The sequence below is a fragment of the Podarcis gaigeae genome (genome assembly GCF_964106915.1).
Source record: "Podarcis gaigeae genome assembly, chromosome: 6".
NCBI classification, from domain to species: domain Eukaryota; kingdom Metazoa; phylum Chordata; class Lepidosauria; order Squamata; family Lacertidae; genus Podarcis; species Podarcis gaigeae.
Genome location: NC_139682.1, coordinates 56,654,775 through 56,671,617, shown reverse-complemented (window position 1 = coordinate 56,671,617; position 16,843 = coordinate 56,654,775). Strand labels below are relative to the sequence as shown.

Sequence of the window (16,843 nt, the reverse complement as noted above, 5' to 3'; positions counted from 1 at the left end):
TCATGAAGATAACTTGGAAACTTCAACTGGTCCAAAATACAGCAGCCAGATTACTGGCTGGGGTTTCCTTTAGAACATATTTGCATAAATTTGCATAATGTTTTGTTCTTAAAACCATTGCGTTGCTTCCCAGTTCATTCCCAATTCACCTTCCTGGGTGTTAAGATCAGCAGAGGGAGCCTTCATACATTGGGGGGGGGGGCATGGTCCAGGTGCATTCCTTCCTCAGAGAAGCACGCCTGGCACTTTCACTCTGGAGCAGCTGCGGAACCCAAGCGGCTTTGCACGTGGTTCCCAGGTCGTCACCCATCCCGGCTCCGAGCAGGCCAAAGCCGGCTAAGCTTCCGTGCTGGTGGCCTCTTCGATCACCCGGTGGGCGAAGTCCTGCTGGTTCTCTCCCCCTCCCACTTCCAGTAAAGAAACAACGGTGGGTTGCCTCCAGGAATCCTGCGGAAAGCGAGCAAGATGAAAGACTGATTGTTGGAAACCGCCAGCAGCTGCCGCCTGGCGCACCCCACTGCTGGCTCCGAAGGCTTCCCAGCCCTAGAGGGGCGAGAGTGTGCCTTGGAGGGGGACTGGCTGTAGGGCTGGCCCCGCTTGCCTGCCTGCCTACCGGCCGCCCACGTGGTGCCGCCTGCCGGGCGGGCGGGCGGGCCTGCCCAGGTCTGGCTGGCTCGCTCGCTGAAATCCCGCCCAGTCGGGAGCGTCACTGGCTCGGGCTGAAATGCACACACGCGGGAGGAGGAAGCAGCCGCCCGCAGTTCGCGCTCGGCTGGCGAAGGCTGCATGCGAGAGGCAGCCGCGCAGGGGCCCATAGCCGCCGAGGAGGGGACGCCATGTGCCGGCCAGCTCTCACCAGGTTGCTGCTCTTCCACCTGCTGCTCGTCAAGCTGCACATCGCCAAAGGTGGGTAGGTGGGTGGGCGGCACGGGCGGCGTAGCCGAGAGAGCGGGCGAGCGCCAGGCGCGCGCTGGCTGCCCCCAAACTCCTGGCCGACCCTCGGCGTGGCGGGTGGGACCCAGAGGCCAGCCCGGAGGTGCGTGTGCGCGCAAAGGGGCAAGGCGCACAGAGCCACGGATATCCCGGTGCAAACTGCTCCAAGGGGATAATCGCTTTAAGCCAAAGCCGGGGGGGGGGGGAGGAGGACGACACCTCTCACCTGGGGACACCTTTTCCAGAGGACATCCTTCCTATTTAGCTGTGGTCCGATCAGCACCGTTTCAACTGAGCTAATACAATGTGCCTTCAGGAATTGGGCTGAGGAAAGGTGACATATCTGCACCTTTGGCTTTCATCGTCCCCCCCCCATCTCTTTTTGAAACATTGCCGGGGGGGTGAGGCTTATGTTTTAGGAAGAAACAGCGGCGGCTCCCGCACCTTCTCCCACTTGGCTTGGAATGACCCTTTGTTGTTGTTGCTGCTGCTGCTGTTGTCATCCCGCCTGAGCCATGCCTGCCTTCTGTCCCCGAGCGCGATCCGTGCCGCCTCCCCAAAATGGGCACGCGCCGGGTGGGGTGGGGGCGGAGGAGCATTGTTTCCCGGAGGAGATGCTTCCTTGTATGCAGATGGGGCTTTGTGCGCTTTTCTGCGCCTTCTCGCGGAGAACGTGGCCTAGAACGCTCCGGGCTTGCTTGCCGTTTTGCAAGCGGGCTGTGGAAGGGATGGCTGGGGGAGGGAGGGAGGGAGGGAGGGGGCTCCCCTCCTCCACCCACCACCCCTCTAAACTCCGGGTGTCCCTTTGCCGCTTGCAGGCTCCGCCAAGGAGTGCGAAGAGGACCAGTTCCAGTGCCGGAATGAGCGGTGCATCCCTTCCATTTGGAAATGCGACGAGGATGACGATTGCTCAGATAATAGTGACGAGGCAGACTGCCGTGAGTATCAGGCGTGGGGAGGCGATCAGCCCCCTTTCAAATCCTCTCTTGCGAGCGGGAAGACAGCTGGCTTGGGGGGTGGAGTGGAGGGGGGGCAATCGGCTCCTGTTCTGCCGGGGTGTCTGCACGGTGGGGGTTGGGAGATGAAGGCGCGACCCCGCTCGGTTTCGCCTGCCCTGGTCTCCCCCGATGGGCAGAATGGCGAGGGCAATGCTCTGCGTGCATCTCCCGAGCGACGTGTGTCATCAGCGGATTGACCCCGGTTGCAGGAAGGGAGTGGATTTCAGTTTATATCCTAGGTGAGACGTGGGCGTTTGTGTTCGAAAGGATTACATGCAGTTCTGTGGCTCCCAGCCTGGAGCGAAGCCGCGCAGGGCTTCATGGTTCCCTCTTAAGAAGCTCAGAATATCAGTTGGCTCGCTTGGCTTTGGCAAAAATGGTCCCGTGCGAGAGAAATCCCGTTTCAAAGTTTCGTGGCACTGTGTAAGATTACACCCTCTTCCAGTTTATGAATGAAATTGCCTCTTGTGCCGGCGACTTTTTGATTGGCTGCCGGGTAAACGCCAGATAGGTCACATGGTACCGGATCCCTTATAGGAGTGGCGCTGTGTGTGTGTGTGTGTGTGTGTGTGTGTGTGTGTATATATATAGAGAGAGAGAGAGAGTGTGTGTGTGTGTGTGTGTGTGTGTGTGTAAGAGTTCTGGACACACATTGAACCAGCCTCACCTTTGCTCTGCCCCTGGAAGGCCACACCTCCCTGTCATTGGTTTAGGCTGAGAGGACATGGTGGTGTATGGAGGCAGCCTGACAATCTAAATTTATACACTCAAAGCCGTTTAGTATTGCATAGTCATGATGAATCCTTTAGGGCAAGGGATGATTAAGCTCTTTAACAGCAAGTGCCAATGCAGGTGATGATTCATTCTAGTAGTTTCAGAAATACAGAGCTTTCTCTTAGTGTGCGACAACTTTCTCAACTCTGCTGGGGAATTGGCTTTTATTGTTTTATTTGTTTTGGGGTTTTTAAAAAAATATATATCAGTTACTTCCCCAATTGCTTAACCTACCTGCAGGCTTATCTTGCGTTCCAGGAAACAAAATTTTGAAGTTGTTTTATGCAAGTTGTTTAATATTATTGTGATCTGGAGTGAACATTATTGTGTGTGGCATTTTATGTGTTCATCATCCTAAGTAAACCTTTTCTCAGATTGGGTTTTCAAACCCAGCAGTATGTTTATTATGTGCAGAAAAATGGATAGTTAAATTGCATGACGAGCTGTCCAGGTAAAACATAATCGAACTCTAGGCAGCTAATGCAGTAAGTTCTTTTTTTAAAAAATTAGAAATTTATTGTGTATCTGGGGCTCCAAAAAGAAAGAATGTTGCCTTCTTCCTTTTATACCCATCTGGTGAAACAGCAGCAAACCAGAAATTTGAGTCACATCCACACTACCCTATATAAAGCAGATGGCTTTACCCAGAAAATCCTGGGAATTGTAGTTTGCTCCCCACAAAGCTACAATTCCCAGTTAGTGATTGGCTCATGGTCACCAAGTGAACATCATGGCTTAGTAGGGGTTTTGAACTCTGCTCTCCCCAGACCAAGTCAGGCACTTTTAGTTTATACTGCACTGCCTTGTCAGCATGTACATGTGTCAGGGTGCTTTACTGAGTAAATATGCTATGTAAGCTTGATGAGCTGTTGATTCATGCTGACTATTATGAATGGCAGAGGAGCATGAGATTAATGACAGATGAAGGAGAACATTATGCCTTTTGTGTTGAAGTCCTGCTTAATCTTCTGAGCCGTGGTAAAGTTTCCTATTTGATGGTGGAGCTAAAATACTAAATGTGTGTGCCTGAAGACTCATGTTCTAGTTGTTTAGGGAAATTGCTATTGAATGAATGAATGCTGCATTTGTAATTTATGAAGTCCTCAGTGCTGTTTCCATGAATCGTAATTGCTTATTCTGTGGAATAAGTTGATAGCAGGCACTGGGGAAATGGTTACTTGTGCTACTTATGCCATGCTTTTGCTTTGGTTATCTCTTATTGCTGAAGAATTTCACAATCTTTATCCCTGGCTAATGTTCAAGGCTTAATTTTTGCGAAGAGAAGATGAGGTGGTACGCCTGTATGAAGATGTTTATTTAATTTCTTTACCACTTAATATATTTATACCTCTGAATGCTGTACAAAAAGCTGAAGCAACAACAGACAACTTAAACAAAATGCTACAAAAATATATTGTTATATATAAAAACGTTACATTGATACAAACTTACTTGTATATATAAATCAATATCGGTTCATTTTCCTTCTGACACTGCCTCTCAGCCCTGGCTTCTTATCCAGGGTCAAATCAAACTCTCAGCTCATCCACAAAAGTCTCATGGGAAGAGTTACTGAAAAGGTTACCATCACCCTAGTCTCTCACTGTGACTGGTACTTCCTAAGTCTGCCCACAGCTATGTCCCATTCAGCTGCACTCTCCACACCCAGTTCCAGGGGTTCAAAGGATGGGAAAATGACCGCCCTCTGCTCATAGCTCTTTCTTCGCCGTCTGTCCTCTCCTCTTCCAGCTGTTTTTTGCAGGTTGCTCTGGAAGTTCTTTGAGGGAGGGACCCCAGCAGGGAGAAGAGGGGCAAAGCCTCATTGTGCAGGTGGAAGTCCTTGTGTAGGGTTTCTGCTGAGGGGGCTGGTTGGGGGACTCTTGCCTTCGATCTTTTTTAGTTTAAGCTTTGCTGATTTCGGATGTCAAACAGAATCCATTCCGGAAGTCCGTTTGACTTCCAAAATGTTTGCAAAGCTTCTGATTGGCTGCAGAAAGCTCCTGCAGCCAATCGGAAGCCCCGTTGGACGTCCAGGTTCCAAAGAACATTTGCAAACCAGAGCATTCACTTCCCGGTTTGCGGCATTTGGGAGCTAAAACGTTTGATTGCAAGGCGTTTGACAACCAAGGTACGACTGTATTCACTCTTGCTTCCTTTCCCCTATTAAAAGTTCTCTTTTCTTCTTCACCTCCTCTGCTCTTCTTAAATGCATCTTCTCAATATGTGGTTGCAACATCTGATTAATGTAACTTGTTGTTTTGTGGCTGTATTGTCAGGAAGAATATAACATGAGTGGTGACCAGATTGCTTTCTGGGTCTAGGACAGCATTTCCCAGACTTGGGTCTCCAGCTGTTTCTTGGACTACAACTTCCACCATCCCTGATCATTGGTCCTACTAGCCAGGGATGATGGGAGTTGTAGTCCAACAAACAGCTGGAGACCCAAGTTTGGGAAACCCTGGTCTAGGAGGACCAGAACTGGAGCAAAGCTTCCAGATCTACACAGACACTTTCTATTTTTTTGCTTCCTCCTCTTTTTTATTATTAAGTTCAGCAAGCAGGTAAAAGTTAATTGGCATCTCAGTAATAAACTGTAAATTGCTAGGGAGAAGGTAATTCTCACCCCCAAGCCGCTTCAAAACGTATACTGTTTAGGGGCAAGCCATAAGTGAGCATTTCCACCCTAAATTTTAACTGCTTCAAAAAACATGAAATGTTTATTTTTGTTCAGGCTGTTACTTCTGCAAATAATCGGCTTATAAAACAAATTAGGCCTTGTAGGCGTAATGGTCTAAATATCTCCCAGTTTCAAAAAGAATGTGGTATATTTGCAATGGCAATAATGAGCAAATTATGCTGTATCTTGCTCTGGGGAGGGGGAAAAGTGGTGTGGGGAGTTGGCGGTACTTGCTGTGCTTCTGGAAAGCATCCTGCTTTGAACAGGCTCTTGGTGTTCCTGCACTCCTCCTTCCTGCCTGTCCCGTTGCTTGTCTTACGTCAAAGGCATGCTAGATTTAAGAGAGTCCGTTCATCAGCCAACCACAAGAAGGTGTTTCTTGGCATATTTTGTCATAACCCTGCCTGACCTGTGGTAAGAGCCTGAGGTCTGCGGTTTGGGTAATAAAGACACTGCTGGATTTGCATCGGCTGTTGGGGTGTATTGTAGAAGAATACATGTTTGAACTAGGGAAGGGTGATCTCATGATGGGGAAAATTCTTTTGTGGAATTTGGTAGCTTTAACGCGGGCTTCCTCAACCTTGGCCCTCCAGATGTTTTGAGACTACAATTCCTATCATCCCTGACCACTGGTCCTGCTAGCTAGGGATCATGGGAGTTGTAGGCCAAAAACATCTGGAGGGCCGAGGTTGAGGAAGCCTGCTTTAACGGAACTGTTATGTACTGAGTTGAATAGGAGCCAAAATGCAGCAGTCTGATTGGTCCTAGAACAATAGGACTCAGAATGCAGCAGTCTGATTGGTCCTAGAACAATAGGACTCAGAATGCAGCAGTCTGATTGGTCCTAGAACAATGCAGCAGTCTGATTGGTCCTAGAACAATACAGCAGTATGATTGGTCCACAGGAGCCACCCAATCCAGCTCCAGGTGGAAGTGAATCCACAACCTGATTGGCCTATAGGAGAATCCCGGAATTAGCCAATCACGTGCAGCCCATTGTGTAAATAATGTATATAAAGCAGATATTTTGGGGGAACTTCCATTCCTCCTCACCACTATGAGCTGAATAAAGAGCATGAAATCCACTCTCGACTTCAAGTATATTTCAGGAACATAAATACTTTGTGCATTCCTGCAAAATTCATTGGGAATGGCATGGTACATCCCTGCTTTTGGCCACTAGTCTTTCAGCTAAATACTGCTGGGAACATTTCTCTCCCTCTTCTCCCTTTTGAATAGGGTGGGGAGAATTTGATAAGAAGGCAAAAACAAAACAGATAAGCATGCATATTTGTCTGTAGCAGTATTTCGTTACAAAATCATACACAATGAGGGTTCCCACCACAATAAGAAAAACAACAGCTAGTCAAAGAACTTCATAAAAATGTATTTTAAATTCTCAGTTGCAATGCCCCATACAGACCATGAATAACCATGCCAATTACAGTACTAAGGAATATCAGTAAGACTCCATTCTGACCAGATGTCTTCTTTATCAAGTTTGTATAACAAAGTCCTATTTCCTGGGCTGGTTTGCAGTTGTAAGCAGCAGTGCCACAACTTCATACAACACAGCACGAGTTTCACTAAAAAGTCCAGGCCTTCTATTTTCATACGATGAGATGTTTATGATATAAGATTCAGTGTCCATGGGCAAAAGCTGGTTGTAGACAAAGTATTCTTGCTGTGGAATGCATAGGATTTTATACATTTGAGTTGCAGAGATGAATAGGCTAGATTGGGGGAGTTGGGCTAATTATTTCAACAAAAATGAGTCACTTGGTGCACATTCTTCCTTCAGCACACCTTGGAGCTGTGAAAAGGATGTGATAAAAGTACCCAGAGATCTGGAGCAAATTGCTTTCAATGGGGCTGCAAATGTTTCTAAGAGTCAGAGACATAAAACAGTGGAACAGTCTCTGAAGCAGTTCTGGAGCAAAGGCATAGTTAAATGTAGATCTCTGAATAATACCTTCTGGATTCTGTTCTGTTACCTTAGCTCTGGCCTAGTTGGCCAGGTAAAATTTGCTAGCATTTCTACCCTGCATAATAGTTGGACTGCTTGTGAAGAATCCCAGGAATGGCACAAGTAGAGAGAGGAGGTGGTGGCATTTTATCATATCACTCTTCTTTGGGATAACTGGGATGGTTTTTGCTCTTGGCTGGAGTTTGTATTAGCAAGATAATTGCTGTGTCTTGGTTTTGGGGAAGAATAATCACCTGGGGCAGTGTATGTTCACATTGCACCGTGTGGGTTACCTTGCCTGCAATAGTCATCTTCTGCTTTGTAAGTGCCTCTTGCAATCAACAGACTTACCTTGTCAGCCAGATAGTATCTAGAGCAAGGCCTCATTAGCAAAGCTTAATGTACTTGGATGCCTTCTCTCTGGGCTGCGTTCTGGGTTGTTAAAAGTGCTGAATGTATTGGTGTCAGTACAGATGGGTCTTTGGCAATTTAGTGATGGAGACGATTTTGAGCAAGAGGCATTGCTAATGCCAGATACTGTATTTCTCTTTGATTGAAAGCTTAGTGTTGTACATCTGATTTGGCCAAATTAAAAGAGTATAAGACAAGTCTTGTTGGATTAAATCAGCCTGCCCCAACCTTCTGCCCTCCAGATGTTTTGGACTACAACTGGCTGATTAGAGTTGTAGTCCAAAACATTTGGTTGGGGGAAGGCTGGATTAGGCCAAACTCTATCCAGTCCATAATTCTGTTCTAAGCAGTGGTCCTTTAGCTTCTAGGATGCTTAGAAGCTGCTCATAAAGGCAACAGCCCTTTCAAGTTTGTTCTCATCATCTGGTATTCACCAGTATGCAGTTCTTCTATGGGCATTCTCTTGCCCAGAACTTCATCCCTCTGTTTGTTTACTGTAATTAGTACTGGTTATGCTTTATTGTGACTGGTCCTTTGATTCCACAAGTAATAAGATATAGCACTGTTGGCAACCATTTGCAGCCTCCAAAAGGCCCTAATCACTGCTAATGCCATCTCCCAGTGACTCTAACTCATGAACACAATCATTACCACCATTTGTAGATGCATAAAATAACTGTTTTGAGCTTTTGTATGACCAGTACAAGAAAAATAGCATGGGTGCTACATATTTGGCATAAATATTGTGTTGCTTCTTGGCGATACTGTTTTCTGCATTCCCATCAACATGTTTTGAGACTGATGCATGAAAGATACATTGATTTACAAAAATATCGCCTATCAGTACACATTTTGGGCAATCTAGATCTTCTTCAGCAGACTACCTTCTTTATCATGTAGCTACAAGCCTTGGAGTGATGGCAACTGGATAGCTTGGATTGTGTTTGGACTCTGGATGTCCTTATGAGTTAATTTATCTTCTGTCCGCTCCACATTGTTTGCACAGCCACAACGATAATGTGTGTCCAGTTCTGGAATAGAGGAAAGGGTAAATTCAAGGCTAGCAAAGGGCTGAGTGGATACCCCATCAGAATGTATACTATTTATCAAACTGCTCATTTTATGGAAGATGATGGCTTTAAGCTGCAATTGGCAATTTGCAACAATAATATTTCAGTAACTGAAAAAAGATCACAATAAAGAAAATTTTATTGATTGTTGATTGTGTTGTAGATCACAGAATTAGCAAATGCTTCCATTAATTGATTTTGTTTACTTGGGTGTTTTTGGTACATTAGTAAAGGTAAAGGTACCTCTGCCCATACGGGCCAGTCGTGTCCGACTCTAGGGTTGTGCGCCCATCTCACTTAAGAGGCCGGGGGCCAGCGCTGTCCGGAGACACTTCCGGGTCATGTGGCCAGGGTGACGAAGCTGCTCTGGCGAGCCAGCACCAGCGCAGGCACACGGAAACGCCGTTTACCTTCCCGATGTAAAGCGGTACCTATTTATCTACTTGCACTTAGGGGTGCTTTCGAACTGCTAGGTGGGCAGGAGCTGGGACTGAAAGACGGGAGCTCACCCTGCCGTGGGGATTCGAACTGCCAACCATACGATCGGCAAGCCCTAGGCACTGTGGTTTTACCCACAGTGCCACCCGCGTCCTGCTTTAACTTTTCAAAGGGTGGGGGGAGTATAGATGAAACAGATATGAATTGCAGATACGATTTGGACCCAAAGCCTCAAGTGCCTGGTTGTCAACCAAATTCATCAAAAGAGAAAGCATGAATAAACACTATGGAAGTGTTAGAAATAATGAGTTGTGTTCAGCGTGATCTTGCCTTAAAAGGACATGTCACTGCTTTTTCTCCTTTTTTCTTTGTAAATACTTAAATTTACAACCCTTTGAATTTTCAGTAGAATTCCTCCCACTCCTTTTGGAGACTGGCAAATATTGATTCCTTTATTTCTTTGTCTTAGGACAAAAGGCAGGCTGGCTTCATTTGGTTTGCCTCTCTTTTAGATCACCTCCCTCATTAGGGATGTTGGCAGGAGTGCAACAGGCCAGTTGGCATGAGCATCAGGGGCCAATTTAACCCGTTGTGTAACTCCAAAAAAGCCTAGAGTTCTTTTGGGAAGGAGAAAACATTCTTTCTTAGCTAAGGGTGAACTGGTTCATAGTCGCACACAAAGGCAGCTGTGTTGGCCCCTTAAAAAAAATTGAAAATCAATAGTAGGGCAACACCTCTGTTAGGCCAACCAAGTTGTCACAAAATAGTGTGCAAGCCTTCAAGTCCTCTAGGACTCTGTTAGTCAACAAAGTAGGGCCGTTGGGTGGGTGGGTGGAAAGTGGACTGATATTGAAGCCATGGAGCCATTCAACTCAGAGTAGACATCCTGAAATTAATGAACATGATTAAGTTAGGCATATTAATTTTAGTAGGTCTGAAACCTTGAGTCCGCATCTGGCCACAATCTCAATAAAGAATATTAGAGAAGGTAGTAGACATGCCAAGGAAGCTCCAATAAGCAGGATTTACATTTCGAAGGTTGGTTACTACCTCCATATAAAATCCAGCTGTTATTAAGATTACTAGTATCCTCGTTTTCACTTAGTTTCAGTTTCCTAGCAATTGATTGGAAAAAAGTTACTGTATTGCCTTCTTTCAAAAATCATACTGTAATGAGAATCTTGCTACTTTTGAGGCTGATGGTTAGTGAATTTTGTTCTTGATTTCAGATTTGCATTTATGAAAAAAGTGGCATCAGAGGGCCACTTTATGAGCTATAGAAGAACATAGCCCTCTTCTTAGTTTGTAACGTTCTAAGAATCTTTTGATTTTGCTTGGAATTCCTTTTCTTGAATGTTGCAGGTAAAAGATCAAAAACAAAATGGGAATTTTGTTATACCACCTTACAAATAAAGAACACTGAGATGTTACCGTTATTTGCATTTTGGTCATATTCTTTTTCCACGTTTCTCATGGTGGCATATTTCTCTTCCAGCAAAGTTTGCTAGGACATGATTGTAAACGTGTGGAGCTTCTATCAAGTGACTTTACTTTCCTTTTTTTTTAAAAAAAAGTTTAAATTAAAATTCCAGTGGCAGTAACTGTGGAAAGCCAGACCAACAATAAGCTTCTTCAGCTGAAACTAGTAGTTTGATGGTGGTCCTTAGGAAGTGAGAGGCCTCACCCCTGTTCATTCCTTGTAATTCCCTCCCCACTAGCCCTCGAAAATACATGCATTTTTAAAACACAGTCTGTAACTTTAGCTGTAACTCCCTTGGAATGTAACAAGTTAGAATAAAGTTCTAAATAAATAGTTTTGGGGAATAATTAAAGTGAAGACAGTGCTTACAGAACAGCTTTAGCTTAGTTTTTGTGCTGAAGGCTTGCATTGCTACTTGCTTAAACATTACCAATGCTGGTATGTTTGAGCTGATATCCTAATTGTTTGTGGCCTGGAAAGAGAAAGACGTCTTAAATTCTCATGTGTTTGTCCCTTGGTACCAACATCTGTTTCCTCCCTTTGGGAGGAATCCCAGTTTTATGCTACACACTTGGGAAGATATATAAAATGACGAGCCTGATCTTTTAGAAAGTAATCGGTTTCATGTTAAGTTCATGAATATTTACATAAATTCAAGTACAGGAAGGGAAAGTTTTGATATAATTAATGCAAATTTCTCTTCAGCTGGTTAAAAAGAGGTCTGCCAGGAATAAAAACAGCTTAAGTAGTTTAGTAAATACATGCTGGAAACCACTGCCCTGTGGCGTGGAACTTATAAAGATTACTCAGAGTGAAGGAATATTTTACAAGGATTCCAAAGTTTGCTTCACGTAAGATACATTTTCCACCTGAAAGTCGCATCTATCTCAGAAGCAGCATGTAATTCTTTGCGTGTGATGATACAGGGTGGTGTCAGTAATAAAGAGTGCTAGAGAAGGACTGGGAAAACCTGGGTTCAAATCCCTGTCCAGTTATGAAGCTCGCTGGGTGAACTTCATATAGGGTTGTTGTGTGAACTGAATCTTAGAGGCAGATGACTGGCTTTTATATGGTTTGGGGCTTGCAATCATGCCATTGTATTGAGTCCCATATTTCAAGGCAAAATGACCCCTCTGAAAGTTGGTTTTTGAAAGTTTGTTCCCTTGACTTCTTTCAAAATATGTGTGGGAACCATTGTGTTAATTCCTTGCTAGCCATGCCATTGAGAATGTCTTTGAAGGCCATATTTTGAATGCTTCTGTGCATTACCTGGCAAAGATACTGCTCTCTACCCTCCCCTAAGAATCAAGTCCTTTATTTGTCTGTTGCTCTGGGAGATTGCAATCTTAGGGGGTTTCTTCTGCCTGTGCTGTGTACGGTCATTATACCAGCTGCTGGGCTGACTGATTGCGCTAGGATTAATTATTGTTAAAAGCTCCTGGCTTTGCTGGGCCAATTCCTACCAGATGTGACACCACTCAGCCTACTCAGGTCCTGTGTGCGCATCCGTTGTCTGCCCTCCCAATAATAGACTACTGTACATGGCTTTCTGGAGATGGATAAAACCGCAGCTTGAGCCCTGATTGAAAAAGAAGGACCAAGATAAGATCATTTCTCATGTTCAGCAGAGAAATGGAGGATGCTGACACATTTTACTGACAAATAGGTGCAGAGAATGTGGGCACGCATTGAATGCAGAAGGTCTCAGGGAACCCACTGGTGAAGAAGACTCCTGCAGAGAGCAGGATTGAAGTCTCTGATCATCAGCTGGTGAGCAGAGAGGTCAGTCCTGCCCATTAGCTCCCCACACCTCTGTGGGTCAGCTCTGACAGCTGGGTGGCCCTGCCAGATAAAGACCTGGCTCAAGGCAAAAAATGTAAACAGCACTGACCTAGCTGGACCAATGATCAGATTTAAATGTATGAAAACAGACTATTCAGCTTCCTATATGCATATTCTGTCGTTAGTCCACTGCTTGGCTCTTTGTAAGTGATGTCCCTCTACATAATAGTTGTTTAAATGACTCAGTTTTCTTAATATATAAAAAAATTTAAAAAATTGTCCAGTAGCACCTTAGAGACCAACTAAGTTTGTTCTTGGTATAAGCTTTCATGTGCTTGCACACTTCTTCAGATACACATGAAAGCTTATACCAAGAACAAACTTAGTTGGTCTCTAAGGTGCTACTGGACAGTTTTTATATATATTTTGACTGTGTCAGACCAACACCTGATGTCTATTACTTCATAGTCTATTTGCTCTGCTACTCTTTAGCTAGTTTAGTACAGAATTTTTTTTCACTGAGTAAACTAAGACTAGCAGAAACAGCTTTAGTCTGATGAGCTGCATGCTCTTCAGTGGGTTTTCAGCTGAGACCGAAAATAGTGACTTGCCAAAGGCAAAATCATAAATGCGTAGGATATCTTTGCTGAGACCTGAGCATGCTATCCGCTGGAGTGCACTGGCTCTTTGTTCAAATTTTCTGCCTGAGTGACCTCTTCCATACCTATCCAGTGTCTCCTTTTAACTCCCAGCTGTGATTTGCTATATTTATCTTGTGGTCTTATTCTGTATGTATGCCGCTAGTGGTTTCTCGTTTTCAACTCATCTGGAGCAGAGCAGAGCTCTTTCCTCATGGAAATGTTAGATAATGGTTGATGCTCTGAAATGGGTTCCGGCTCATAATAAATCTGTTGCTCTTTTAAGGTGCCCCAAAGCTCTCTTGTCATGGAAAGCTCTGTAGTTGTGGGTACTACTAATTCCAGATTTTTTTAAAAGGAGGTATGGAATTTGGATGCAAAACTAGAATTCACAAACAACATGAATCAATTTCCAACAGTGTTCTCCTCAGTGTGGTTGAATAAAGATTCATAATTTTTGTATTGATGTGAGGAAAGCTCATATTTGCCCTCTACAGGCTTAGAGGCTAGTTCAGCTAAGCAATATTGCCCTCATTGCTTCTGCATCACCTGGTTTTGGGCTCCTAACATGGCAGCAGCTGCTTTTACCTTAATGCAAATAAGAGAAGAAGAAATAATGAGTTTCCTTCAAAGTTATGAAAACTTCCAGAAAGTTTTCTTTCTGGAGCATGCCTTCACTATTCAGGGATCATACCATCTCTTTGGGAATCCATGGTGTCTTCCTCTTGCAGATCAGACAGAGGCCGGAAAACTTCAGGCTTGCAGGGTATCTACTTTCTATTTTACTAAAACCCAGAGACCACCAACTGGATTTAGTTGCAAAAGACATACACCTAAAACTTAAGAATTCTGAGCCCAGGAATTTGTTTTGAGTATTGGAACCGAGCTATACGCTCAGAGTCCTTACACACTTTCTTTAGTTCAGTTGTATAATTTGGGTGGTGGGGGTGGAGAAAGCCATTTTGTTTTTGCCGTTGTTGAAACAGTTTGGAGTCAGATATTTTTAATACTGTAATGTACTCCAGATCACTCAGAGATCTTCTGGTAGATCCTTATCTACCTTCTGTTCACCACTGCTTTAGTCAAAACAGTCACTGTAATAGCACTTGCGCAATAGGCACTCACCTCATTCATAGCTAGCCATGGCTTCTTCCCCCAATTGTTGTTGTTTAGTCATTTAGTCATGTCCGACTCTTCGTGACCCCATGGACCAAAGCATGCCAGACACTTCTGTCTTCCACTGCCTCCCGCAGTTTAGTCAAACTCATGCTGGTAGCTTCGAGAACACCGTCCAACCATCTCGTCCTCTGTTGTCCCCTTCTCCTAGTGCCCTCCATCTTTCCCAACATCAGGGTCTTTTCCAGGGAGTCTTCTCTTCTTATGAAGTGGCCAAAGTATTGGAGTCTCAGCTTCAGGATCTGTCCTTCCAGTGAGCACTCAGGGCTGATTTCCTTAGGAATGGGCATGTTTGATCTTCTTGCAGTCCATGGGACTCTCAAGAGTCTCCTCCAGCACCACAATTCAAAAGCATCAATTCTTCGGCGATCAGCCTTCTTTATGGTCCAGCTCTTACTTCCATACATCACGACTGGGAAAACCATAGCTTTAACTAGACAGACCTTTGTTGGCAAGGTGATGGCCCTGCTTTTTAAGATGCTGTCTAGGTTTGTCATTGTCTTCCCCCAATTATGACTGCCCTATTGTTGTAATGCTAAACTGGAAATGAGGAGGGAGAGGCTGCTCAAGAAAGAGTGCCAGCAAGCTGAGGCATTGTTCAACCTGTACTACCTGTGGTTATTTTGCTAGACTCCTATCTGGACTAGTGGAGACAAGGCTGTGGGGTTCACAGGTGCTGGATACCCTGAAACAGTGCCACTGGCATTTGAAACTTCAAAGCACTTTGTGTGGAAGCTGCCTCATTGTGTGCCTGGCATGCCAAGCACAAAAATTCGAAAACTTCTATCTAGCAACTGCTATATTTAAATTCCCTTGCTTGTTTTTGTAAATGCTGCACCTCTGTCTGTGGTAATGGCAATTAGCATACAAATTAGTCCTGTTGTTAATGAGAGTCTCTTCCACCGGTGCTGCAGAGCATCTTTTGTAGACAAGTTTTCCTAATGAGCCAACAAGTTCAAGCAGAGGCTATGGAAAAACCCCAGTCAGGATCTGATTTGGCGGCCCCAAACTGCTAAATGTTAGGGGTTACACCTTGGGTCAAAGACTGAAGATGTAGATACACAGACTTGATTCAAGCATCACTTCTAATTGGCTGTGACTTCGCTAATATCAAACCAACCAGGAAAACGGTTGGGCACACTCTGAGTTAGGAAAGGGCTACTGTCAGGGCTGTCCCTAAGGGGTGCAGGGCCCAGGGAAAATAATACTGTTTCCCCAGCCCCATATCCCCAGTTGCCTTTCTCCCCTGTGATTATGGGCAGCAAATCTGTTTTTATGAAATGTTTCTATGATATAGTTGTAAGGTTGGAATGGCAAGTGATGATGCAGGCAAAAAACTGGCTGTGTCCTTTAGTAATTCTTATCAAGGCCTTCTTGTTGGTTGAAGCTTAGTTGAAAGGGCCCATACATTGCAGTCTTGCTGATCTACGTGGACACAGATGTAAGCGCAACTGGAAATAATCAGCGGGTCATGCTCCAATACTTCTCAGGCTGTTGCTGCAAAGTATATACTGAAATGCTCAGTTCATTGTTAATTGCTGTAAATCTGAAGCATAAAGTTCACATTGGGGCATCTCTGGTTTAAAGCAAAATGTTTGCTATTGTGTTGATGGCTTAGATCAGTAGCTTAATATGGTTGGTTGGATTCTTTTTTCGGGATCTACTGACCTTAGTTGACTTCCTTATTGTTTAGCATAAAGCACAGTTTTCACAACTTCTGCTCATTGAGGGGGAAAAATCTGGGATGGGGGTTAAGTAGGGGAGTTGTATGACAGGATGGGTCTGTGGTGGAGCCTATCGGGAATTAAGACTGTGATCTTAACAGGGCTGTTTATGCTTACTGTATATGCTGTTGAAGATTGCCTGTTGGATATTATCAGTCCGCTAGTCCATTGTGTGTAATTTGGCAGTTAGGTAGGCAACCTGGATTGACAGGTGAGTTTGAAGAGAGAGGTTCCAACAAGGCAGAAATAATAGAATGGAATTTCAATTTGGTGTTTATGATTTAAAGCATCAAAAGACTGCTTAGCTTAATCTGAAGTGATTGTTCAATTGCAGTTCAACTCAGTGCTGTAAGGTTCAGAACAGTTTAGTTACCTACCTAATAAATAAAACATACTGTATTTTGGGCTGTTGTCACTTTCTTTATAAAGTTACACTTACTATAAATGTTGTTGTTGTTTCTGTCTGTCTTCCCTTGCATCAATATGCAGTGTGACTATGTGCCCAGCGCTGGATTCACTGAGGCTGCTAACTTCATTATGTAGTAGCAAACATGCCCCTTGACCAAGAATGCTGTGGGTCATGCCTAAGCCACTGAACCATATGTAACATGTGTTGAAGTTTTATGCGACGTAGGCCAGCCCAAAGAGCTGAGGTCTCTGTGACCCTGGAATCTGCCAAGTGCCAAATGGCACAGAAGAAGCTACAATCTAGGGAGCAGTTATTGGACTAGGCATCCTGTATAGGAGACATATCTACAGATTCTGACTTGGGGGGA

General features: G+C 44.6%; 1 protein-coding gene across 2 annotated transcripts in view; it reads left to right on the top strand.

Moving 5' to 3' along the window:
- Positions 1–717: 717 nt before the first annotated feature.
- LRP8 (LDL receptor related protein 8) overlaps positions 718–16,843 on the top strand; it is a 188,296-nt gene continuing 172,170 nt past the window's right edge. For both annotated transcript variants that reach the window (XM_083742609.1, XM_083742608.1), the window contains exons 1-2: positions 718–906; positions 1,752–1,871. In XM_083742609.1, coding sequence (XP_083598735.1) covers positions 837–906; positions 1,752–1,871 — 190 coding nt within the window. In that variant the 5' untranslated portion in view covers positions 718–836. The remainder of the gene's footprint in view (positions 907–1,751; positions 1,872–16,843) is intronic.